Raw genomic sequence first — 26408 nt, forward strand, 5'->3', positions numbered from 1 at the left:
TATGTACACACACACACACACACACGCACATGGTGTATATATACTGTTTCCGAGTACACATATTATTAAGTCAGGATTCATTATTCCCCTCAATAAGTAATACAGGTGTTGCATCCTGATGATGTTGCGTCTCAAAGCGCTCCGCCTGCTGTTTGCGGGGGGTTTGCTGTTCCTGACATCAGCAGTCCAGTCTCCGAAGCACCCAGCAGAGCCCAGGAGATTGCATTTTCAGAACCGTTTATTCCATACCTGCTTACCAGCAATGTAGGTTGCTCTCACATTAAGCTGATCATCTAGAAGTACAAAATCTGTGATACAAAAAAAAAACACAACTTTGTAAGCAGTTTGCACCTCAGGTCTGCTTTAAAAGTAGAATTACAGTGAACCTGATTACATTCTATACAGACTGGCAATAAGTGGGTAAAAAATAGATTCTTCCATTCAGCAAATTCCTTGTGACAAATGTAAAACTAGAGACTTCCATTTCATCCCTGACAATGACAAGGTTACTTCATTGCAAGCTCTGTTTTCCATGATCATATTTTCCTCTGGAAGTGTCGATATACAGCATTTGAGTTAGCTTTTAAATATATAAAAAAAATTGAGGCTAAATCTTAAGTACCAGTCTAATTTATTCTTGACCATAATTAATATTTGTGTACATTTAAGTGCTAATCACACTACCTATGGAACTGTCACCAGAAAAGCCTTTAATATTCATATTTTATTTTAACCCGTCTTTTGATAAAGCCATAACCCGCAGTTTTCAAAATCACGGCCAGAATTACACTAAAGACTACTTTTTTGTAATTTTAAATAAACAGATACACACTGATATTTTCAAGTGTAACACGAGTACTAGGTTTTGTTTGCACAAGATGCAATATTTCAAAAACAACCTGTTTTGTTAAACCCACTCAAGTGGCTCAAATACAGCAGTGTCATGTCATACAGATGTTTATCTCATACTTTGTTTGATAAGCACCTTCAGCTTTTTTTTCTGAGGACCCAACTAAGAAAATTGGTCCCATAGTGGGACCCAAGTAAATTAAAAATTTTATTATAATTACCAGAATGTCAGCCAAGGCTTACATAGACAAAGGCCATACAATACAAAAACAACTGAAACTTTTGTTTCCATTCAAGTATATTATATGATATGTCTGAAGCTATTAATAGGTGGCAGGGGCTTTGCTCAAATGTATAGGGTGATAGAAGTTATTTGGAGACTCATAGCTCGTCCATCCATCCATTATCCATCCATCCATCCATCCATTGTCTCCCGCTTATCCGAGGTCGGGTCGCGGGGGCAGCAGCTTGAGCAGAGATACCCAGACTTCCCTCTCCCCGGCCACTTCTTCTAGCTCTTCCGGGAGAATCCCAAGGCGTTCCCAGGCCAGTCGAGAGACATAGTCCCTCCAACGTGTCCTGGGTCTTCCCTGGGGCCTCCTCCCGGTTGGACGTGCCCGGAACACCTCACCAGGGAGGCGTCCAGGAGGCATCCTGATCAGATGCCCAAGCCACCTCATCTGACTCCTCTCGATGCGGAGGAGCAGCGGCTCTACTCTGAGCCCCTCCCGGATGACTGAGCTTCTCACCCTATCTTTAAGGGAAAGCTCAGACACCCTGCGGAGGAAACTCATTTCAGCCGCTTGTATTCGCGATCTCGTTCTTTCGGTCACTACCCATAGTTCATGACCATAGGTGAGGGTAGGAACATAGATCGACTGGTAAATTGAGAGCTTCGCCTTGCGGCTCAGCTCCTTTTTCACCACGACAGACCGATGCAGCGCCCGCATTACTGTGGATGCCGCACCGATCCGCCTGTCGATCTCACGCTCCATTCTTCCCTCACTCGTGAACAAGATCCCGAGATACTTGAACTCCTCCACTTGAGGCAGGATCTCGCTACCAACCCTGAGAGGGCACTCCATCCTTTTCCGGCTGAGGACCATGGTCTCGGATTTGGAGGTGCTGATTCTCATCCCAGCCGCTTCACACTTGGCTGCGAACCGATCCAGAGAGAGCTGAAGATCACGGCCTGATGAAGCAAACAGGACAACATCATCTGCAAAAAGCAGTGACCCAATCCTGAGCCCACCAAACCGGACCCCCTCAACGCCCTGGCTGCGCCTAGAAATTCTGTCCATAAAAGTTATGAACAGAATCGGTGACAAAGGGCAGCCCTGGCGGAGTCCAACTCTCACTGGAAACGGGTTCGACTTACTGCCGGCAATGCGGACCAAGCTCTGGCACCGATCGTACAGGGACCGAACAGCCCTTATCAGGGGGGCCGGTACCTCATACTCTCGGAGTACCCCCCACAGGATTCCCCGAGGGACACGGTCGAATGCCTTTTCCAAGTCCACAAAACACATGTAGACTGGTTGGGCAAACTCCCATGCACCCTCCAGGACCCTGCTAAGGGTATAGAGCTGGTCCACTGTTCCGCGACCAGGACGAAAACCACACTGTTCCTCCTGAATCCGAGGCTCGACTATCCGACGGACCCTCCTCTCCAGGACCCCTGAATAGACTTTTCCAGGGAGGCTGAGGAGTGTGATCCCTCTGTAGTTGGAACACACCCTCCGATCCCCCTTCTTAAAGAGGGGGATCACCACCCCGGTCTGCCAATCCAGAGGCACTGTCCCTGATGTCCATGCGATGTTGCAGAGGCGTGTCAACCAAGACAGTCCTACAACATCCAGAGCCTTGAGGAACTCCGGGCGTATCTCATCCACCCCCGGGGCCCTGCCACCAAGGAGTTTTTTGACCACCTCGGTGACCTCAGTCCCAGAGATGGGGGAGCCCACCTCTGAGTCCCCAGGCTCTGCTTCCTCATTGGAAGGCATGTTAATGGGATTGAGGAGGTCTTCGAAGTACTCCCCCCACCGACCCACAACGTCCCGAGTCGAGGTCAGCAGCGCACCATCCCCACCATATACAGTGTTGACACTGCACTGCTTCCCCTTCCTGAGACGCCGGATGGTGGACCAGAATCTCCTCGAAGCCGTCTGAAAGTCGTTCTCCATGGCCTCCCCAAACTCCTCCCACGCCCGAGTTTTTGCCTCAGCAACCACCAAAGCCGCATTCCGCTTGGCCTGCCGGTACCTATCAGCTGCCTCCAGGGTCCCACAGGACAAAAGGGTCCTGTAGGACTCCTTCTTCAGCTTGACGGCATCCTTCACCACCGGTGTCCACCAACGGGTTCGGGGATTGCCGCCACGACAGGCACCGACCACCTTACGGCCACAGCTCCGGTCAGCCGCCTCAACAATAGAGGCACGGAACATGGCCCATTCGGACTCAATGTCCCCCACCTCCCTCGGGACATGGTCGAAGTTCTGCCGGAGGTGGGAGTTGAAGCTACTTCTGACAGGGGGCTCTGCCAGACGTTCCCAGCAGACCCTCACAACACGTTTGGGCCTACCACGCCTGACCAGCATCCTCCCCCACCATCGAAGCCAACTCACCACCAGGTGGTGATCAGTTGACAGCTCCGCCCCTCTCTTCACCCGAGTGTCCAAGACATGTGGCCGCAAGTCCGACGACACAACCACAAAGTCGATCATCGAACTGAGGCCTAGGGTGTCCTGGTGCCAAGTGCACATATGAACACCCCTATGCTTGAACATGGTGTTCGTTATGGACAATCCGTGACGGGCACAGAAGTCCAATAACAAAACACCGCTCGGGTTCAGATTGGGGGGGCCATTCCTCCCAATCACGCCCTTCCAGGTCTCACTGTCATTGCCCACGTGAGCATTGAAGTCTCCCAGCAGAACGAGGGAGTCCCAAGAAGGTATGCCCTCTAGCACCCCCTCCAGGGACTCCAAAAAGGGTGGGTACTCCGAACTGCTGTTCGGTGCATACGCACAAACAACAGTTAGGACCCGTCCCCCCACCCGAAGGCGAAGGGAGGCTACCCTCTCGTCCACCGGGGTAAACCCCAATGTACAGGCTCCAAGTCGGGGGGCAATAAGTATACCCACACCCGCTCGGCGCCTCTCACCGGGGGCAACTCCAGAGTGGTACAGAGTCCAGCCCCTCTCAAGGAGATTGGTTCCAGAGTCCAAGCTGTGCATCGAGGTGAGCCCGACTATATCTAGCCGGAACCTCTCAACTTCGCGCACTAGCTCAGGCTCCTTCCCCTTCAGAGAGGTGACATTCCACGTCCCAAGAGCCAGCTTCTGTAGCCGAGGATCGGACCGCCAAGGTCCCGCCTTCGGCCACCACCCAACTCACACTGCACCCAACCTCCTTGGCCCCTCCCATAGGTGGTGAGCCCATGGGAAGGGGGACCCACGTTGCCTCTTCGGGCTGTGCCCGGCCGAGCCCCATGGGTGCAGGCCCGGCCACCAGGCGCTCGCCATCGAGCCCCACCTCCAGGCCTGGCTCCAGAGTGGGGCCCCGGTGACCCGCGTCCGGGCAAGGGAAAACGGCGTCCAAAGTTTTCATTCATCATAGAAGGTTTGAACCGCTCTTTGTCTCATCCCTCACCTAGGACCAGTTTGCCTTGGGTGGCCCTACCAGGGGCATAAAGCCCCGGACAACAGAGCTCCTAGGATCATTGGGACACGCAAACCCCTCCACCACGATAAGGTGGCGGTTAAAGGAGGGGCCATCCATTATCCAACCCGCTATATCCTAACTACAGGGTCACGTGGGTCTGCTGGAGCCACTCCCAGCCAACACAGGGTGCAAGGCAGGAAACAAACCCTGGGCAGGGCGCCAGCCCACTGCAGGGTGCGCACACACACACACACACACACACCCCCCCCCCAAGCACACTGATAGCTCGTAATTGATGTAATTACGCATCTATTTAAAAGCGAGTGTTTCAACATGCTACTAAAAAAAAACAAACTGTAAAGCAAACATATTGTTAAAGTCTAAAATATTATTCGAAAGAAGGAAGAGATTCCTGAGTTTCATCACTGCCAGTGTAAACTTTAAATTTACTTGTAAGAGCCATTTGCTAGTTATTTAAGCTACATTAAATGCTTGCCTGAATATTAGTGTATAGTCTATGGGAGGTTCTTACAAGTTGAACACAATTGGTATATTCTAACTACTTTTTTGCCCCCCCTGACTACAGTATAGTCTCAGTTAGTGACCTGCTTTGCCGTGAGTAAGGCATGGAGGGCAAACGATTTTAAACCGTGCCTTACATGCTCAATAGTATGAAAGTTAACATTCTCTATTAAATGTGCAGGGCTGTAAGTTAGAACGTACTGAATACGAAATAAAGCATCTTTAAGTATAGAAACAACTGAGGTTTGCCAAGAAAAGATAAGTTTAGAGAAGAAACATTTTTTCACATTTTTGTCTTTTATTCTACGATAACGTGTAGTGAATACACTTGACTTATAGTTTTCATCCTCTTTCTCTGTACGTTTATCATTCGTTTGCTCTGAGGTTGATGCGTTCGCTGCTTCCTGAGCAGATCTCCTTTTCTCCACCCTAGTGGGCCACTTCTTCTCTTCTTTTGTCAGCATCTTTCGTGTTAAAACTGATTAAGTCAGTGTTTGTGTTGCAATTACTTAGTACGTTTTCTTTAATTTTTCACTTAAGCTGGCACTTAAGTCTTCAATCTACCTCAAGAATTATTTAAGATATGAAGAGGTAGGGGAAGTGACGGCGAAGGTGGTAGGGATGAGAATGGCACCCATATGCATGCGCCGCACGACCGCCCTGCTGGCCACTGCCGACAGTTGATTCTACAATAAAATAAAATAAAAATAAAAAAAGGAATAACCTTGGAGGTCAATCATCACCCGAAGGCGGACAGTAGAGGTCACGTAATATATGTGTACCAAATTTCAGGTCAATAGTTCAAACGGTTTGCGAGCTACAGGTGATTTAAAATCCTGGACAGACAAATGAACAGCCAAGGTAGTGTATTCATATATAAAGATTTTCATAATAACATTTTCAAAAGAGTTGCACTAACAATACATTCTTCTAAATAAGTTGCAAATTGTTTAGCATATCCAGGTTTTAATTGAACAGTTAAATCAGGGTCTACTCTACACATGGGGATTTATAGGCTTATCTCAATCAGTAAATCGGCAAATGGTCCAGTTTGAAATGTTACATTTTACCAACCGACATCATACTGAATGTCGAGGGGTCCACACTACAGCACATCTCACACTTTTCATGTTGTTAGGTGTTGTTAAAGTTTACAGTGCTCTAACAAACATCTCCTTTATACTACCGGTAAACTGAAATTTATCAAATCACTTTAAAATAGTGTCACAAGAAAGAATTTGTCCTCAACAGGGCACGTTAAGCTTCTTGGCACCACTGTTACAGATTTACTGTAGACACAACATATGTTGTTTTGGTAAATATGTGACAAGGCAGATTTGGCAAACAACACTGCCATGGCCCTCAGCATGCCCCCACAACACTCCGAAAATTATTATATCATTGTGGCCCACCTGTTACTTTTATTTTGACATTTCAGACAAGTGCTGGGTGAGGTGGGTGCAGCAATGTGCTTTGAGTACACACTAAGTGCTGTGGCCCCTTCTCTTCACAAGCTCCTCTCTCCACATTTCTTATAGGGGGGTCTTTGCTCGTCAGCCATCTCAGTTTGACTGTTTCACAGGCTGTGAGAAGGATGGTGGTTTCTTGAGGAATATTCATTATATTTTCAACCCATAGAAATAAAAGCTGTCAGTGATGCATCAATGGCTACGTCTTAAGACCACATACTACCACAATAAATGCCACACTAAACAGAAGGTGGTATATCACTCTTCACAGAATCTCAGCCTGGACAATCTAGGCTAATTTAAAACACAATCATGTGGCAATCCATCACACACAAACAGGGTCACGGCCCACAGTTTAAGACACACTGAACTAGAGGACCGCAATCCTTTTACAGTTTAGTTTTGACAATCCTATGCAAAGAGACTGACTAGCTGGCCAAAGAGTGCCAGGGTCCAGAACACCAGGGTACATTTCTACAGGGAAACCAATGCTTGTAGTGGGAAAGCACCTCTGCATTTCAGCACAAGGAAGCTATTATTGTATTAGACACTTTGTTTTGATGATGATGGTGAGGTAAATGAGCTGGTAAGTAATGTTGGTATTGTAGGAAAGCACGCAAATACTTTTCTTCCCCACAAGTGCTTTAGAAGCTGCAGGTTAAAAGTTTGTGATCTGATGTCAGGAAGATTTTAAGAAAAACAATGCAATGGAGAAATGAATAAATCATTGTTATTGTTTCATTATTTTTTGGCAAGACTTGACCACCTGTTGAAATTTAGGACCATACCCTAACCCACAAGAAATAACAAGTCCTAAAATTTAATCCAGATTTCCTGCAGGTAACCAATGTCTATCTACTTTGATGCAAGACTCTAGGGACCACCTTGGAGACCTCTAGTCTGGTGTATGAAATGTTCCTCCTGACCCTGGGCAGGGAGTTCAAAACTCTGGTAAGCACTCACTGAGACAGAGTTGGAGGTTAATGCAGTGGTACACAGCTGAGAAAACACAGGCCACGTGACGTGATGAGTGTGCGAGAGAGACAGACGGAAAGTGGTGGCCATGTGCCTGGATGGGCAGGTGGATATGAAAAGCGAGAGTGCTTTGGTGGGTCCTTAGGAGATGAGCCACCCCAGGAAACAGACCAGGATTATATTTTAGTACAAACGACCAATGTAGCAGTATGTTTGTTGTTTTAGTTTTTTCCTCTTTTCTTTCTTTGACTGTTTTATTTAACAACAACAAACACACTCTTGTCTTGGCATTTTGCAGTGTATGAACAAATGCCTCTCTCTTTAAAAATGTTTGAAGCATAAAAACAACCCGTGTGTAATCTTTTATATTACTCACCAGCGTCAGTGCCATACTGCAACATCCCCTTTCGATTCGTGATGCCCAACAGCTGAGCAGGATGAAGTGATGCTGCTTCCAGGGCTGCTTCCACAGTACATCCTAGTCAAAGAGGAGAACACTGGGTTACAATGAAGAGACCGAGGCTGAAGTTCATTTTCAAAGTTATCCCATTTTATTTTTTCAAAACATTTTGAACAATCTGTATTTTCCTGGACCAAAAGAGCTAAGTTCTTCTAATTTGACCCCCTGAACACAATATGACTTTGAATATTGATTTTTAGCTTGTTTTAGAGATACACAGATCATCATCTGAGAGGGGAGATGGCTGACTAAGGCAAAAGTAAAAGATCACACATGAGAACTTCACAAGGATGATCACTTTGCGTTGAAGTTCTCTATAGTGAGGGAATAGTATGTGTAGGACTCATCTGCACACATTGGTGCAGATTTCCTGGGAAGCAAGACAGCTGAAAACAAAGACATTGTTGAGAAGCTGCTTTCTTCCTGTCACAAGCTGTGCTGTAGGATGCCTTTGAAAATTCACGTTCTTCACTCCCATTTGGGCTTTCTTACTAAAAACTGATGCCATGAGCTTGGAGAACGTTTCCACCGAGAAATCCAAGCACTGGAATGAAGATACCAAGGGAAATGGAGCACTGCAATGCTTGCAGACTACTACTGGTCTCTGACAAGAGATGCTCCTGAAATTGGCTCAAGGGAAGAAGAAGAGAACATCATAGGCCTTGCCGAGGGCTTTGTTACAGTTATGAAACTGTTCATTTTTGCTCTTGTCTAGTGGAAATGCCATACATTCATACTATACATTTTATGTATAATGATTCTCTTAATTTATTACGTCGAACTGTAGCTAAAAATAAAAAAGAAACTTAATAGTTTTGTTTTTATGTTATGTATATGTAACTATTAACATCTTATTTGAATATGAATAAGGGATTTTTTAAATGTGATATGATATGAATAATTAATCAATAATAATTTCAGAAAGGCAACGAAGGAGGACACTTTTTTTAAACTGTGTTATTAATGTGTAAATGTCGGACCTTGCGATTCGTGGGTTTACGATTTGTGGATCCGCCTATTCACAGGTTTGTCATGAATAATGAAATGGAAATTATTTTGTTACTTTTGCAACATTTTGCTGAAAAAAATAATAAATAATAATAATTCATTACATTTATATAGCGCTTTTCTTAGTACTCAAAGCGCTATCCACACAGGGAGGAACCGGGAAGCGAACCCACAATCTTCCACAGTCTCCTTACTGCAAAGCAGCAGCACTACCACTGCGCCAGATGACTTGGTGGCTACTTAAATGGACTGCCAACCCCAGCAACCCTGGGAGTAGTGAGTCATTGGGCAGCTTCTGTGGTTGCCCAGAGGACTGTTGGGTGAAAGATGAGGGTGCTACTTTTAAAAGTGAGCAGAGCCATAACAAGCTGACAGGATCACAGTCAGCGATGCCTTCACTGCACAACTGAAACACAGTTGCACCCATCGGATTACAATTTTCTCTGGATTCGTGTTCTTGTCCTGTGCACGCTTGTTCATGATATTTTGTCTGGGTTGGAAAACGTCTTCATCTGGGGAGTGCTGCCAGCTTCTACAAATCTAAACTTACATCAGCATCACAGAAGGGCAAACTTTAAATAACTTTTATGGAAGCTGTTCATTGGGGATTTCATTTCACAAGTCCACCACGACCACCACCATCATTGGCATCTGTGAAAATGGACTGTGTTGAGGGTGTTTATCATTTTCTGCTTAATGTTTTGTTGGACTCTTTTGTATCTGTAAAATTAATCACTTTTGTTGCTTACTACCATAAATATACACTCAAATTTATCATAATAAGTTAAACTTTGTAAGGCATTACAGTTCACTAAAGAACTGCTGAGCTACGCACTTTGTCTGGTGACGCCACAAATCTTTGTCATGTCAGCCAGCCTCACACACATGATTTGATTGTGCAGAGATCATTCTGTCTTGCACTTCTTGCAACCTTCTGCACCTTATTTAGTGCAATAAAATTTGAATATACAATAATCATAGGCCCAAAACATATTTGTTGATTTTTGTATTTGTGAGAGTCCTGCAGCCCACCCCCTGCCAATCACAAGGGATACCTGTACTTATAAATGCTTTTTAGTTGTACAAGAATGCACTGAAATGCACAAAAACACACAACAAAAGACAGAAATCCACCAACAGATGGAGCAGAGTCTGCAAAATATTGAGTAGCAAAATCCTCTCTCATCATCACCATTTATTATGTTGTTTCAGTCAATATAATTATATGCATTGTTCATATTTAACTCTTAATTTTTATGGGACAACACTCTACATCCTTGCATTTCACCCTCACTTTATACTTCCGTCCTAGGTAAGAAAACTTGAATCCAGTCAGACAAAGTTGTGTTTTATGTGTTTTCTTTCTTATAATTTTTACAAAAATTCTTTATGATTATATATTTTTGAATGTTTATAATATGCTGTTGTAATCAGAGATTTGATTTGGATTCTAAAATTTTATACTGGGCTGAAACGGAATTTATACATGAACTGAGTAAGTCTTGTTGTCTTTATATTTAAACTCATGTGACTTAACATATTAATCACTAATGAAACAGAATATTTCAAACGAAAACTGCAGTTCTTACCAGCAGCCTGCAGAAAGTGCCTTACACACATGTCCATAGTAGCAATACTTCCACTGAGAGTTTTAGTTCCTTTGAAAGAAAAACAATAGCACACTAAATTTAATCATTACTGATATTTTGTAAAATGGTGAACATCAAACAAATTCTCCCGGGGGGTATAAACTTATCGGTACATATTCTGTAAATAATCTGTTAGTGTACTGTAAGCAAACAGCTTCAATGCCACCATTCAGGGAGTAGAAGGGGTGGTCTCTGGTACGAGTACTCAGGGGTCCGTATCAGTGGTCTCGTAACATAGAGGACCTGGACTTTTTTTTTTTTTAAATTTTATTGTAATCACACAACATTCAATACAAGTAGATCAATTTAACAAAAATAGGATCAAAAGCAAATCAACCCCCACCCCTGAGAAAGACAGCATGGCCAGCAGAGTAAAACTTAAAAGCTAGTGGAAAGAAGTAAATAGATGAATTAATAAGTGAATAAAAATAAATGGAGAAGAAAAATAAATGGGGAGAGAATCTGCTTCCTCAGTGCTTTAAATGCTTATTCTAAAATGTTATTGATTTGATCCTGCCAGTTTTTGAAAAAGTTCTGCACAGATCCTCTAAGTGAGAATTTGATTTTTTCCAGTTTCAAATAGTACTGTATATAACATCAGTTACCCTCCGACTTAAAAGAGGAGAGTTAGGATTCTTCCAGTTGAGTGAGATACGTCTATGTGCCAATAGTGTAGTAAAGGCAGTTACAGTTTGTTTCACCTTCTCCACTTTAAGCCCATCTGGGGGTCCACCAAACACACCGGTTAGTGGGTTAGGAAGGATTGTGACACCAAGGCTGTCTGAAAGGCATTTAAACATTTTGGTCCAGAATGATGTTAATTTGGTGCACACCCAAAACAAGGAACCCAGTGAGGCTGGAGCTCGATTGCAGCGTTAGCAGGTTGGCTCTTGCCCTGGAAACATTTTGGACAATTTTAAACGAGAGAGATGTGCTCGATATATAATTTTGAGTTGAATAATTGTATGCTTTGCACATATGGAGCTCGAGTGAATTCTCTGCATTGCTACCTTTCACTCCTTTTCTGAGATGTTAAGTGAGAGATCCTTTTCCCACTGTCCTCTTGCATCTTTGAAAGGGAGAGACTGTAAAATGGTTTTATATATTACAGAAATGCTGTCTGAGTCCTCAAAATTAAGCAATATTTTTTCCAGCATAGAGGGAGGTGGGAGGTGAGGAAAATTGGGCAGGTTCTGTTTAACAAAGTTTCTAATTTGAAGGTAGTGAAAGAAATGTGTTGCTGGAAAGTTGCATTTGGAATGTAATTGTTCCTAGGATGCACAGACGTCTATGTACAGATCTCCAAGTGATTTAATCCCAAATGTTTTCCAGATATTACAAACTGCTTATGTTTGCGAGGGTGGAAAAAGATGGTTCTCGTGCAGAGGTGCCACAGATAAAAGCTTCTCTATCTTAAAATACTTCCTACATTGGCAGAGCAGACTCTTTAACTTAGCAGACTGCATTCCTTTAATGTGGAAAGCTGACATCCTTTACATGTTTTGTGACACTCAGTGGTGCGCTGGGCTGGTAATGTCAATTCAAGAGAAGCCCACCAAATCAACATGCTAATTAAGAAGGCAGTCTCAGTTAAGGAACACAGTAGCAGAGGAGTGAATGAAGACAAAACTGATGGCCAATATGAACAATGCTGTACATTCTCTCTATGACACCCCACCATTGTGGACTTGCAGCCAATGGATCATTCAGCAGAACTGTGTCTCCTTCATACCTATGGCGGTAGACCTTTATAGTGCCTCACTGGGACTGCTCTCTGATCAGTGGCTAAGTCAGGTGTCTTTTCTTCTTTTTTTGTTTGCTTGTTTTAATAATTTTTGGACTTTTATAAAAACCTAAAATTTTCCTTTTGGGACAAATAAAGTACTTACTTAATAATTTATTAACTCACAATTTAAGTATCTATAAAAATAAGTTGACTTTTTCAATGTATAGATACAGTACTTTAGGACAAATTAAGACATTATTTGTTATGTGTTAAAATTGCTCTTAATATATTATATTACTCAGTAGAAATGCTCAATATTTAACTGCAATTTATCTTTGAAATGGTTGTGCAAACATAAGTTAATTGTGCTTTTCCACACAGAATTAGGTTGCATTTCTTCACACATATAAAAGTATTGAAGACACCACAATACACATTTAAACACTGCGAAGTCAAACCTTTAATCATAACTGCTCCTTGTATATTACCTGCTGCATCTAAACTCTTTTTAATATTGGTAAATTGGGTATTTTAATAGTACAACATTCTAAAACCTGCTTAATGTAATGATATTTGTCCAATTATTATGTGTATTGATTAAGAGAAGAAAAAAAAAATCACACATTTCAGATTCACTGGACACAGTACTAAAGACATACAGTACATAGGCTAGGCCACTCAGGCATTTGGGACTGTCACATAAGACAGGTGGCAATTATAATGACCGATATAGCAAAAGATATCGTAGTTGTAATATGATGCAATATTTGTTAATTTTATTTACTTTTATTAATCCCATGATAATGGAAAAGTCATTGAAGACAAAAGCAAATGGCCATAAAAGAGCAGAAAATAAGTAGTCATGTTCATTAAATACTAGTAATGATTTACAAATGTGTGCAGTGATCTCTTTTAAGCAACACAAGCTATGGCGTCACCCGGTTTCCTAAACATAAACAGACCCATGCCATACAAATCTGCTAAGTAAAGGCTTTACCAACAAAACCAGCAAAGAAACAGTACAAGTGACAAAAGACGCAGCCCTCTGTCTTGTCAGGGTATTATTACTCAAAACAACTCAGTGCATAGCAGCACTAGAAAAGGCTACAAGAGCAACAAGGCTGATTCCAGGGCTACTGGGGATGAATTATGAGGAAAGATTGAAAGAGCAGAGCCTTTACAGTTTAAGAAAAAAGAAGATGAAGAGGAGACCTGATTAAAGTGTTTAAAATCATGAAGGGAATTAGTCCAGTGGATCGAGACTGTGACTTTAAAATGAGTTCATCGAGAACATGGGGACACAGTTGGAAACTTGTTAAGGGTAAATTTCACACAAACATTAAGAAGTTTTTCTTTACACAGGGAACCGCAGACACTTGGAATAAGTGACCAAGTAGCGTAGAAGAACTTTCAAAAGTAGACTTTTTTTTTTTTTTTAGAAGAATTAAGTGGATAGGACCGGCGAACTTTGTTGGGCTGAATGGCCTATTCTCGTCCAGATTGGTCTAATGTTCTAACTTTTTCCTCACAGTGGGCCACCTCTCTGGCTTCTGTTAAAAAAAAACATCTCGCTGCATTGACTTCCCATTTCAAACTGTCCTTGAAAGGAGGAGTGCTGTTTGTAAGTCAATACTATAATAATATGCAGGCTTATGTATCAACCTAAATGTCCAACAACTGAAAGGAAACCATACCTTGTGCTAGTGACTTGAAAGCTGTGTGTCTGATCACTCAATGCCCTTAGGACAGGCAGGGTGCACTGAAAAGCCACAGCTCAAACCTCGGCAACAATTAATTGGCGGACCACAAACTCAGGCCATCTATGGATGTATAGTACTGAATTTTTCTATGGCTAATGGCATTAACCCATCATGTGTGTCATTTAGCAGCACTCTTCCTCCTCCTCCTCCAGCTCCTGGGATAGAACATTTGCTAGTGACATACAGCAAAATTCTCATGCTGTGACCCTTTTCTTCTTATGTCAGAAAAATCAGCTAATTGTATTCTATTCACACTTGAGTCATACCCAGGTGTAAAAAACAGAAGGACTTATGAAAACACACTATCCGGCCTTACCTGCTACATAGGCATTTAATCCATCAATTTCTATTACTTGTTGGCCCAAGGTATGTCTTCCTGGGGGAAGTCCCATCGCAGTAATAGCATCTGTTACTAAAACCAATCCTGTCAAAAGAACACAGACAAAAGACAAAGCCTAGTTTTATTAATGGCCATATTACGGGGCATTTTTCATGCTTATGTAATCATCAGCACACAGAAATTATTAAGTGCCTAGATAAGGCATGTAGTGGGGAGTAAGCAGTTGGACTTGAAACCCTGACTACACAAAGGACTTTGGCCCTGTTGGCACCCCATATATTTCCAGGCCATCATGTAAATGAGAACTGCTTTCCATTACTCTGTTACTTTACTAAATAAAGATTGTGAGAAACAATGAATGTCACCATTCAAAAGCAATTAAACTTAGAGAAGATTACACTTTACCCTTACCCTGTATTGTGTCAGAGTGCCACAGACCTATTAAATTCCTGATGCGGATAGCTTCTGTGTTTTCCATGGGCTCACAAGAATTTCTTCACACAGTCGAAAGAAGAACTTTCACATTTATTTGCCACCAAACTAGTGCATTGTAGTGAATGTGGCTGTGTGCATGGATCGGTATTATGCATGTGGGGGTGTTCCAGGGCTGGTTGCTACTTCGTGTTAGATGCAGCCGGGTTAGGCTCTGGTCTCTTGTGACCCTCTGCAACAAGTTAAGCCTTGGGTTGCATATTTGGAGGTTAAACTGGAACAAGACAGATTTACAGTCTTACAGGAAATGTCAGTGCACAAATGAGAAAATGATATTAGAACACAAAGCAAGAATAGATAGTGACAAAATTAAGCATTTGGTCTGGGTCACAAGGGAAAAAAAATATATGTAGAGAACACCAAGAATAACAGAGCACAACACAACAAAAGACTAAGCTGCAAATGCTGTTAATGCACATTTTTCGTTGTATGTTGCAATGCAGAAAATAAGAAATCAACAGTAATCTTTGTCTGGGCTGAGAACAGCAGATAACAATACACTAGCAGTATACCACAGAGTATGACCTTGGATATTTGTATTTGCTTAAACAGAAAACATGCGATTTTTATGATATTATTAGTAGAAGCATAACCTAACATATTTACCAGCTTGATTAATCCAATTTAGGGTCACTAGAGGCGTGGGCCTACCCCAACAACACCAGGCCCTCACACAGTACACTCACACATAATTTGGCTAGTTTAGAATCACTAATTAACCCAAGATGTACTGCACGTCTTTGTTATGTGGAATGTACACCATACTAGCTGGGGAAAGACATACACGGACATGAGGAAAATGTGCAAAAGGCACACAGACAAAGACTGGGCCAGCACTGGAGGCAAGAGGCGTAAAGGCCATAAGACAAAGCAGAACATCGTCAACTTTCTCCTTTTATGTGTGTCGGTGAAAATCTCACTGTGGGCTCAAAAGAAATCAGGACAAAGCATCACCTCCATCCTTGGAGACAAAAGAAGCCAAATAGGAAGAAGTACTGTAGTGTTTATACCTTTAGATTTATGTTGCATGCAGCTTTTTAGCTATGGTAAAGCCAACACATTTATTAGCATATGCATTTCTTCTTGTTTGTGTTATTTGAATTGTAAATAATAATCTCTGTTGACAGGTCAATCTTTAGCTTTTAGTTTCTCCTCCTAATTTAAAAGGAATGCTAAACTCAGAACAGCAGGTTCTCTTAAGTAACAGAAACTGCCAGCACAGTCACGCGACAGCTTCAGTGCGCCATCCTCAAAGCATGCAGGCATTTCGGTATGTACAAACTAGAGATAGGGGTAAGCATTCAACAAGCTAAAAGACTGAAAATCTTAAAAAAAAAAACACTGAAAGCCACTGTCAAATGGATAATACTCTTAAAGGACGTGAATTAAGAAGGGGAAATATAATGTTTGTGCCCCAGGAGAAAGGAAAGAAAAAACAAGCTAACCTGTACCTATATATGCATGTATCCATTTTCTATTATACTTATTTTATTATTTATTGCAGCAAGCAGGTGTGATAATTTTTGAAAAAATAGTCTATCACTACATCTGAGCTGCAAATAAAGAAAGTGAAGGGTGACTTGTATTCACCTTTGCCAGTTTGTTTTTAAGTTGAAATGTCTCCCTCTTTACAGTTCTGATTTTCCACTTGAATGTAAGACAGAGATATTCCACACTAAAATTCAATTGACCTACCGTATATACTCGTGTATAAGTCGGGTCTTGAAACCCAAAAAATTGATTATAAAATCAGACCCGACTTATATGCCTGTTCAAAAATGCTTCTTGCCTCCTCCAATCTCGCATTAGTTTCTCAGATGCGTCTAATTTTGTTGCAGCAGTGCAGTTACTAATTTCTTTCGCTACTTTCAATTTAAAACCAGCTTCATATTTTCTTCTGATCAAATGCTCCATCGTAGATATGGGATGCTCTTACGATAAAGGTGTATGAGGGTGTGAGATACAAAAAACTCAAATCAGTGCAAATGTTGCTTCAGAATAGTTCAGGTATTACCGTGTGGTCATGTAGGCACAATACATAGAAATACAAAGGCCGTGTGCTCGGTGGTTACTCTCTCAGGTGGGTGTTAGCATATCATAATCTCTTGGACCAATAGTGCGAGTTTTCCAAATTCGACTTATACGACTGACATTATAAAATACAGTAGACCCCCGTGAAGACGCGGTTCAGGGTTCGCTGACTCAGTCGTTCGCGGATTTTTCCTTAGAACCTAACTATTAATTGTTAGCGGAAAGTGCAAATATCCTCCGCAATTTTTTATGCCTTTTTTTCGTGGCAATACTGTGCTGTAGAGAGAACAGGAAGCAACCACTGAGGGAAATGCGGTTTGGGATGGTGGAAGTACCCAATACGAAAGTGTTACTCATTTCTCCTTGCTGCTGATTGACTGCTGCCCTGTGACGCGTCTCCAGCTGAGTGTCCTCGTGTTTTTCCATTTTGTTATTGTATTCATTTTGTTATTCTTAAACACACAAGATGTTGCGGAAATGCCCTGCACCTTCTAAGTTTAAAACACTCCAGGAGAAAGGTGAACTACTGGATTTGCTCTGGGAACTAAAACGTTATGCTGCAGTAGTGCGCCACTATGGCATTAATGAAAGCACCGTACACTACATAAAGAAGAACGAGGCAGCGATCCGGAGTACCGTATCTGTAAGTTTCTGTGATAGTGCCAAAAAGGTAACGACCGTAAGGAATAAAAATATTGTCAGAAGAATTCCCGTTCAAAGATACGACTCCTCCTAAAGCGCCTGAAGAAGAGGCGCCACCCGAGGAGTTATAAATCCTCTGCATCGTACTACACAGCTACTTCATCATCATCATCAATATCATTCATCATTGGTGAGTACCTGTACATTTTACTGCATTTTAATTAAATTAAATTATGACGTATTTACTCTACTTATAACAAAGAAAACGTGCTTGCATGAATTGTAGTACGTATAGCGGTAACATCGTTATTTTACAATCTAGGATTGCGGGTTGACATAGAAGTACAGTACTGTACAGTAGACTGTTTACCTTTATATTCTTTTTTTAGGTAATGTATTAAGGTAATTTTTTAGGTAATGTATTAAGCTGAGTTTGCAAAGAAGTTAAAGTGCTTTGGGGGCATATTTAGGGTTTAAACTATAAAAATAGCCACTTAAAAGGCATTTTTTCACCACATCCAAAAGTCGCTGTTTTTCACAATTCACGGGTGCTCTAGGAACTTAACCCTGTGAATTTTGGGGGGTGTACTGTACCAGAAATTATATGGTAAAATCAAGCCCTGACTTATCTGTGGGAGAACTTAAACACGAGTATATATGATAACTAAGCTATTAAAGGGGTTTATAAAAAAAAAAAAAAAGCTATTAATCTTACCTTTGGCATGTGCTCTATGTGCAATACGCAGTGCTGCTGGGTTGGTATGAATGCCATCAGCAATCATCCCATAAAACACTGTGCGTCCAGAAGGTATTTTATCACTGGTCAGAAGACCCACAATTCCAGGATCACGGTGGTGGAACTGAATATAAGAAGAAGGAAAAAAAAACTCCAACTCAAAAAAAGAAAGTTATCTTTATACAAGCTGTCACACAAGACCAAGTACAAGTCTTTCAAAATGACAGCATCCCTAAGTTTAACTTAAGAAATTTTGCTCGTTTCTAACTGCAAAAACAAACTAAATAAACTGAAAAATGCATAAACTAAATTATATATTCATTCATCCAACCAGTTCTAAACACTATACCATTGGCAAGTTCACTGGGAAGCTGGAGCCTATTCCAACAAGCACAGGGTGGAACAGTCCCCAGACAGAGCACCAGTTAATAACACATAGTTAATGACACAGACACACTATGGCCAACTTAACATCACCAATCCAGCTAACGTGCTTGTCTTTGGACACCTTCTGCCCACAAAAGGTGTATGACAGAATGCTGTTCCTCTTTGGTGCAAATTATACATTTCGCAGTCATCTTCACCACAGGGTGACAACTCTTACACTAAAGTGCAAGGGGCAGCTGGCTTTACATACAATGCCACATATGGAGGGTACAGGAGATGACAGGACCAAAGGAAAGTCCATAGGACATCAGTTTCAATGGCGCAAGCAGAGTCTCGTGTGGACAGCGAGGAGCAATGATAGAGTTGAGGAGAGGAGCGAAGGGACAGTATTAAAGGCCTAGTGGTAATATTCAATATTGGGTTGGAGACACCCCTCATCAAACCTATATTGAATTAGGGTTGCATGTTTAAGACTGACTTTTTACCATTCTGTAAAAATTTCAAAATAAGGGATATGATGTCTGGCCAGTAATTGGCAGGGCAAGGAAGTGGAAACATGTTGGCTTACAAAGTTAAATTGGGGGGATTGAAAGGATAAGAAACAGTTATGCTTGATACTTGACCTGTTCAAAGTCTTAATTTTAGTTTTAACCTCTGATTCTTCTTTTCCATGCAAAGTTCAATCTCTGCGTTACCACTGCTGCTCTGGCCCCACATCATCTCACATACTGCCTTACAGGCTCTGGCAATCATTGGTGGTCTCTGTTTTTGGTCTTCGCTTCAGACTACAGAACCAGAAGCTGACCTACAGTATGTTTCTCTCTCCACTTCTTTATTGCTGACAGTGCCAGTGTGGCTTAAAACAAACTCATGCTGAAAGTCAGTGTTGTGATGTGAAATTTTGCATATAACGATAAATATTTTGTATGTCTTTATTTGTAATTTAGGCAAAGCAATGTAATTTAGTGAGAAGCATTCATGTTTACAACCCAAGGAATGGATCTCTTTGAATTTTACGACAGGATTTGGGGGGTGTGCTTTAAAGCAGTTTGGCGAGTGTTTCTCTGCTAAAGTCTTTCAACCCATGCAAGGAAGCCAGGTTACTTTAACATATGGTCTTGGGGGGTTGGCAGGTTTTAATATGTTGTATTCACCCATTGGTCTGAAGCATGGCTGTTTGGAATCGGCTTGGATCAGAAGCTTTTAAGTACCATGATGTCCTACTGGCTCTAGGGTTTGGACAGAGAATCTATAAACCTGCTTGCACAACCACATTCTCTCTCTCTTACTAACCAACAACTGATGGAAGACCATCACACCATGAATGAAAGGACAACACAATGGAGACCACAGTTTAGCAGCCATATTGGAACAGGCATACTGCCTGTTCTGAAGAAAGCTGAGCACCAATGATGCCTTAACTAGAGACATTTTAAATAACTACAAGTCTGTGTGCCGCCTGAAACTACACATCACCATTTAAGCAGGTTGTATGGTTGCCAACATTCAAATGTACTTTTCATATTGTTATTATTTATGAATATTACCAATAATACATTATTTCATGTGTAACTTAATTCCTGCTTGTCTTTTTACTACACCTAATTGCCTATAGATATAGAAGGGAAGGTGGGGATAAGTTATATACTATAATACATTACCTTATAAACAGTGGTAAGTCTGTGAGATTAGGCATTCTGACAAAGGCTACATATTAATAATACAATAGGGGAAAGTAGAGCAATATATTACTCTACCAAGACAAAACAGTCAGTGACAACGAAAAATCTGAAATGTAATCAATCTAGAAATGTCAGAAAGTAAAAAGCTTCAACTTACTGGCAACATGGCATTGAAGAGATGAGTTATAAAGCTGGCCCCATTCTGTACTGCCAGCTCAGCTTGGGACAAATTAGCCACCGAGTGTCCTGCAGAAAAGAAAAAAAAAACAATGGAGGAAAAAAATAACAGATATTAATTAATGCCGTATCTCTTAAAAAGCCGACATATTTTTTGCAAGTTACAAAAGGAAAACAATTTTGCATTTAACATGTTCAATATATGAAAAAATATCACCAATTAAACAGACATGACAAAAATGATTGCTGATCATCTTCTGAAATAAAATCATAGCTAAAAGAATCTCACTTTTTATTTTGGAATTAACAGATTGGGATTTCCTGGGCTGCTGTGACCGATGTTTTTCAATAAATGTGACTCATAAACATCTACAAACTAGCAATTTATCAATTTCACAGAGATTTTACAAAATGCAAGATACAATATAGTATTAACAACACTCGCATATGAGAACTGCAGGCCTAAGCATTTACTCTCCTTACAGTTTAAAGTTAATTAGTTATAACTGTTTTGACTGCTTTTCTAAACAAATTCACATTATGGCTCAGTGAATGACATGGTTTCATTGGTACACATAGCCGCAGAACATAATGTTAAATTAGAATGACTGTCCAGCTTATTATCTGGCAAATGGAAATCCACAAATGTTCATGGCTGAAAACCACAGGCATTACAGAATGCACAGGCCTTTACCGTTTTCTTCTTTTGCTCCAATTCTGCCAAGTTCGATCAAATCACAAAAGGTGCAACCCACACAGAATCCTGAACTCCTGCTGAGATACCTACCAAGTGACACTGTGACATGTCTGCGTGTCAGCTCATCGATGACCTCAGAGCTCTGAGGCAGCTCTGGCGCCAGGGTCACAATGGCCACATTCTCCAGACTCCCATAGGTCTCCAGTAGCTCCTGGAATCCTCTTGTCTGAAAGGAACGCAGATGTTGCTCAGGATGAGCTCCCTTCTTTTCCTGGCTAATAAAGGGACCCTCTAAATGAACGCCTAGTAACAAATGTGGAAAGTTGTGTTTAATTTTTCTGATTTTATAAAACCAATTATATATTTGAATAAGCAAAAATCATGCCAATATTCATCCATCCATCCATTATCCAACCTGCTGAATCCGAATACAGGGTCACGGGGGTCTGCTGGAGCCAATCCCAGCTAACACAGGGCACAAGGCAGGAACCTATTCTGGGCAGGGTGCCAACCCACCGCAGCATGCCAATATTAAACTTATTTCTTTGAAAATAACAAGCCATGTAATATTGACCAGCGTCTTTTTTCTCTTAGCTATTTTCCAAGTCATGTGAAAAATAAACTACACCCCATGTTTTTTTCTTTTCTAACACTAGGGAGCTTTGCCCCCTGCTTGCTTCGCGCGCCTGCCACTTCGCGTTTCTACCGCTCGTGTTTGTAGATTCCACTTTCACCAAACAACAAATCTTTTAATTCTCGCGGATAGGCCTCTTTATTGGGAAGAAACACTACTTTTCCCTGATGGCAACACAAATTAGACGATCTACAAGTCTCCGACTTAAAATCTAAAGCCAAACAAAATCTACATACTTCTGTCATATCACCCGAGATTTCATCTCGTGGGACCTGAAATTATCTCTCGCAGGAGTTGAAATTATCTCAGAGAAAGTCTCGTCCCAGGATTTCCTTTTATAATAGAGAGATATGTGGACATATCAAGATTTGATCTTCATTTAAACAGGATCTTAAGATGAAAGTTAAATAACTGAGAAAAAAAAAGATTTTGCAATGTTATTAAATGAAAAACAAATAGCTATACCATTTGTCTGTGGAAAACACCCTTAGCTCTAATAGCCGGTACTGTCCCCTCAAAACAGCATTTCCTAGAACTGTCAAGAAGTTTCTAACCTCAACTGGGAGAACGTTTGTCTCATTCCACCATGCAGAATTCTTTCAGCTGTCGAATGCTGGAGGTCTGTCTTGCGTGCATAGTCCATTTCAACTCCCCACATCACAAGCATCTCAACGGGATTCCAATCTAGGCTTTGACTTGGCAATTCCAGAACCCTCCAGTTCTGTTTTCAGCCATTTCTTGGTGGATTTACTAGATTGTTTAAGGTCATTGTCATGTTACAAGGTCCACTTTTGGTTGAGCTTCAATCTTCTGACATATGGTCTCATATTATCTTCAAGCACCCCTTAGTACAAAGAAGAATTCAGGTTGTATTCTGTGATGTCTTTATTGGATTCATTGTTCCAGAAGTCTTGGTCTTTGCCTAGGGGTTCATGGGTAAATTTTGTGCCCTGATCTTTCTGGAGAGCAAAAATGTCCTCCTGGCACACTGCCCATGTACTGTAGATCTAATTTGTGCAGCCTCTTTCTTGTGGTAGACTGGGACACTTTGATATCAACAGTGGTAAATGCTACAGTACCTGAAGGTCCTGAGATGAACTTCTGGGCTACTCAGAGACGTCTTTTGGCATCTTGCGTTCTGCTTTCGCCTGCTACTATAAGAGATGTCCCTTCAGTCTCATCTTTCAAATCTCAGCTGATGACTTACTACTTCAGTTTAGCACACCCTGACTAGAGCTGCTGATTAACTGTGCATACTGCATCTCTGTTGTTGGTTATTAGCATTAAAATAGATGCAATAATGATAGTTATAATTTGTTACTAACCTTCACCTATTCTGCTTCTCTTCTCAGTACCCAAATGTGGCACTTGGTGACACTGCCCTAGTGCCAAATTGTTTGCCTGCCTAAGGAAAAGTCATCTCTGACGAAGCATCGCAGGAATCGTTGGCTAGAAGGGTCCTTTCATCAGATTGGCCAGCCCAGCACTGACTCAACTTTGGAATGGCCAGCATAGGGGAGGCAGTTTGATGGCCAAGGTCTCCAGGACTCTGAATAAATCAGAATCCTATTATGGGATATAATCTACTCTTGAATTTTGCTCTGTACTTGTACTATTACTATTGTATTGAGGATTACTTGTATTCTGTTCTGTGTATTGTGTTGTATTAAACCCCTTTCTTTGACACCCACTGCATGCCCAACCTACCTGGGAAGAGGTCTCTCTCTGAATTGTCTTTCCCCAAGATTTCTTCCATTTTTTTGCCAATAAAAGGTTTTTTGGGAGTTTTCTCTTGTCTTCTTAGAGAGTCAAGGTTGGGGGACTGTCAAAAAACAGGGCCTGTTAAAGCTCCTTGCTGCAATCCTTGTGTGATTTTGGGCTATACAAAAATAAATTGTATTGTATTACTCCTGGACTGAATTTGCAGGGGCAGTCTGGCCTGGACAAGCTGGCCATTGTTTGAAATCTTCTGAACTTGTAGATGATCTTCTAGACCAGAGGTATTGAACTCTGGGCCTGGAGGGCCGCAGTGGCTACAGGTTTTCATTCTAACCCTTTTCTTAATCAGTGACAAGTTTTCATTGCCATGCTATGGTGTTTTAGTTTTAGGCTCTGAATATTGACAAGTTAACATAGAGTGGAAATACACAGAAATATTCAGTATTTTTATGCACCAGATGGCAGTAGAACATTGTCCCAAACACTACTCAGGCATAACATTGGACATTGCATTACAACAGCTATAGACATTTGGGGTTAACCGTATTTACATAGAATTCCAAACCCCTGAGAGTCTTGGGGTTAACACTGAGAAGGTTAAAACATGATGCATTGTGACATATTGTGCAAACAGGGAAAACATGTAACAGGAGCACCTAATTGAGAGAGTGTATGGAGGCTGAATGAAGTCTGCCAAAAGCCTAAGAAGAGGTCTTAGGGAGAAGAAAAATCAGACCTGGCTTTACTGAAAGGTTTACTATGGGCTTCAGGAAGCCAGAAAGTTTAATATTTTCTATTGTAAACCTTTAAATTAAATGAAATTTCTCAAAGATCAGCTAGTGTAACATACAAATCCCATATATGTACTACACATTCACATGTTTCTCAAGTACCCCTGGACCATGAACAACTTACCAAGGTTATTCAGAATTACCCAACTTACAATGTGCAATAAGGTTTGCCAGTGCTGGCTATGAACACAATAAATCTACCTTTCTTTTTAAAATTCCTTCAACAGATATAAGAAAAATGTACTTACCAAGCACGCCAGCTCCTGTTGGCCCACCTTCTGTGAACTGAATTTTAGGCAGCACCTGCCAGTATAAAAGAACAGAAAAATCAAAATCAAAACACTTGTAATTTCCTTTGTGCTTTATGCAAGTCTTACATAAATTTTTCTTTGGCTGGTGAAACAGATGTTTATAATCAACCACCTACAATACTTTAGGCTTGCTCATCCTGTATTCAGATGTTTGAATTATCAGTACTATGAAACAACTTAACATTGGTAGAGGAAAAAATAAAATTGGTCTCTCAACTTAAACCTACTGATTACAAAGTAGGAACTTCTCTCTCATTCAAATCCAAGAGTAACTATGGATCCTTTTTTCATTTTTTAACAGCAGACATCATAAAAATGTGTTATGTGAGACATATTGTTGTGAGCATGAAAAAAATGCACAAGTGGTCACAGTCGCATGTATGTCTCAAAATTTAAAAGGGCGCAGGCAGCACATACCAATGACATGAGAACGTTTCCATAGGAGCTAGGTGACCGATTGAGGGACACTGCCTAAAACAAAGTCACCGGAAGAGTGGTGGGATCAATCCTAGCTTAGGAAAAAGTACAATGCAATGTCAGAATTCAGAGGCAGTCTCAGTTCTTTAGAGAAGCCATTTTTATTATGTTAATCAGTTGTAATGGACTCGCTGCTTCCTAGTTGATTCCAATTCTTCAGACTAGCATCTAGAGTTGTATTTCTTTCACTGGTATGAAAAATACCCAATTTAAATACAGAGCTGTTCATGTCAGTTCTTATCAATATAGCAGACAGTCCTGGTTGAGATACAATTTGCAAGGGAATTAAGACATCACTTGTGGATTTGTGCTTTACATGTGGAAGGCTGAATGAGCAAAGAATACATTGTTAGAGAGGACATGGACTGACTGGTATCCCATCTGGGATGAATGGGCCCTTACCTGGCCAGGACGATAGTAGATGGATAGAGGGAGGGAAGTAGCCTCCCAGGGACCATATGCTGCCCCAGTGGGATATGTGGTAGTATCCTTCTGGTGGATCTCCCATGTGCACACCTGCAGGGCTACACAGGATTTGTAGTCCCAATGGGTGGCCCTGCTGGGTTTCTTGGGAGCTGCCAGGGGGAGATGCGGGAAGGAGCGTTCTTCATTGCAGAGAGGTTCCACCGGACCCAGAAGTGGGTTGCTTGCACTGTACTCAGGGTGTGGGATAAAGAAAGCTGCTCTGCTTCACCCAGGAGAGTTGGAGTCGGGTGTGGAGGACAAGACAAAACTTGCCTGGTTGGAGTGGAGGAAGAGCAGTAGAAGGAAAAAGACAAAGAAGAGGAAAATCATATTGTGCCTGTGTGAACTGCGTAATGAAGCCAGTTTAGAGTTATTTCATTACAAAAGAAAATCCTTGCTTGAACCCAGGATCTCTGTCAGTGGCTTTGTGTCTGGAATGTGGGGTGCTGTTATGACCTTTACAGGTCCCAATATTTATACTTCATGCGGATGGTTAAATATGCATAGAATATTTTATGGGTTTAATTCAGTGAGCAAGCAGTTTATCAGCCATCAGCTATTTTACTGCATCAGTGTCAATTTAATCTATTATTTTTCTCTTAAAAGAGTGCTTGCATTTGACTTTCTATAACTCCATTATAATTAAACATTTCCCAAGGGACTCTCTTGACAGCACATTACATTGGTAAGCCATAATTGCTTAAACATCTTATGCACAATAGTTCAGTTTTTATCACAGCTTATTA

General features: G+C 41.4%; 1 protein-coding gene across 1 annotated transcript in view; it reads right to left on the minus strand.

Moving 5' to 3' along the window:
- The window catches only part of amdhd2 (amidohydrolase domain containing 2), a 35175-nt gene continuing 8767 nt past the window's right edge, over positions 1 to 26408 (minus strand). Inside the window, exons 5-12 of the mRNA XM_028814280.2 lie at positions 24658 to 24712; positions 21356 to 21568; positions 20549 to 20637; positions 18302 to 18446; positions 14398 to 14505; positions 10536 to 10604; positions 7855 to 7956; positions 1 to 308 (exon numbers count right to left, since the gene is read on the minus strand). Coding sequence (XP_028670113.2) covers positions 229 to 308; positions 7855 to 7956; positions 10536 to 10604; positions 14398 to 14505; positions 18302 to 18446; positions 20549 to 20637; positions 21356 to 21568; positions 24658 to 24712 — 861 coding nt within the window. The 3' untranslated portion in view covers positions 1 to 228. The remainder of the gene's footprint in view (positions 309 to 7854; positions 7957 to 10535; positions 10605 to 14397; positions 14506 to 18301; positions 18447 to 20548; positions 20638 to 21355; positions 21569 to 24657; positions 24713 to 26408) is intronic.

This window comes from Erpetoichthys calabaricus, chromosome 11 (assembly GCF_900747795.2).
Source record: "Erpetoichthys calabaricus chromosome 11, fErpCal1.3, whole genome shotgun sequence".
Lineage (NCBI taxonomy): Eukaryota > Metazoa > Chordata > Cladistia > Polypteriformes > Polypteridae > Erpetoichthys > Erpetoichthys calabaricus.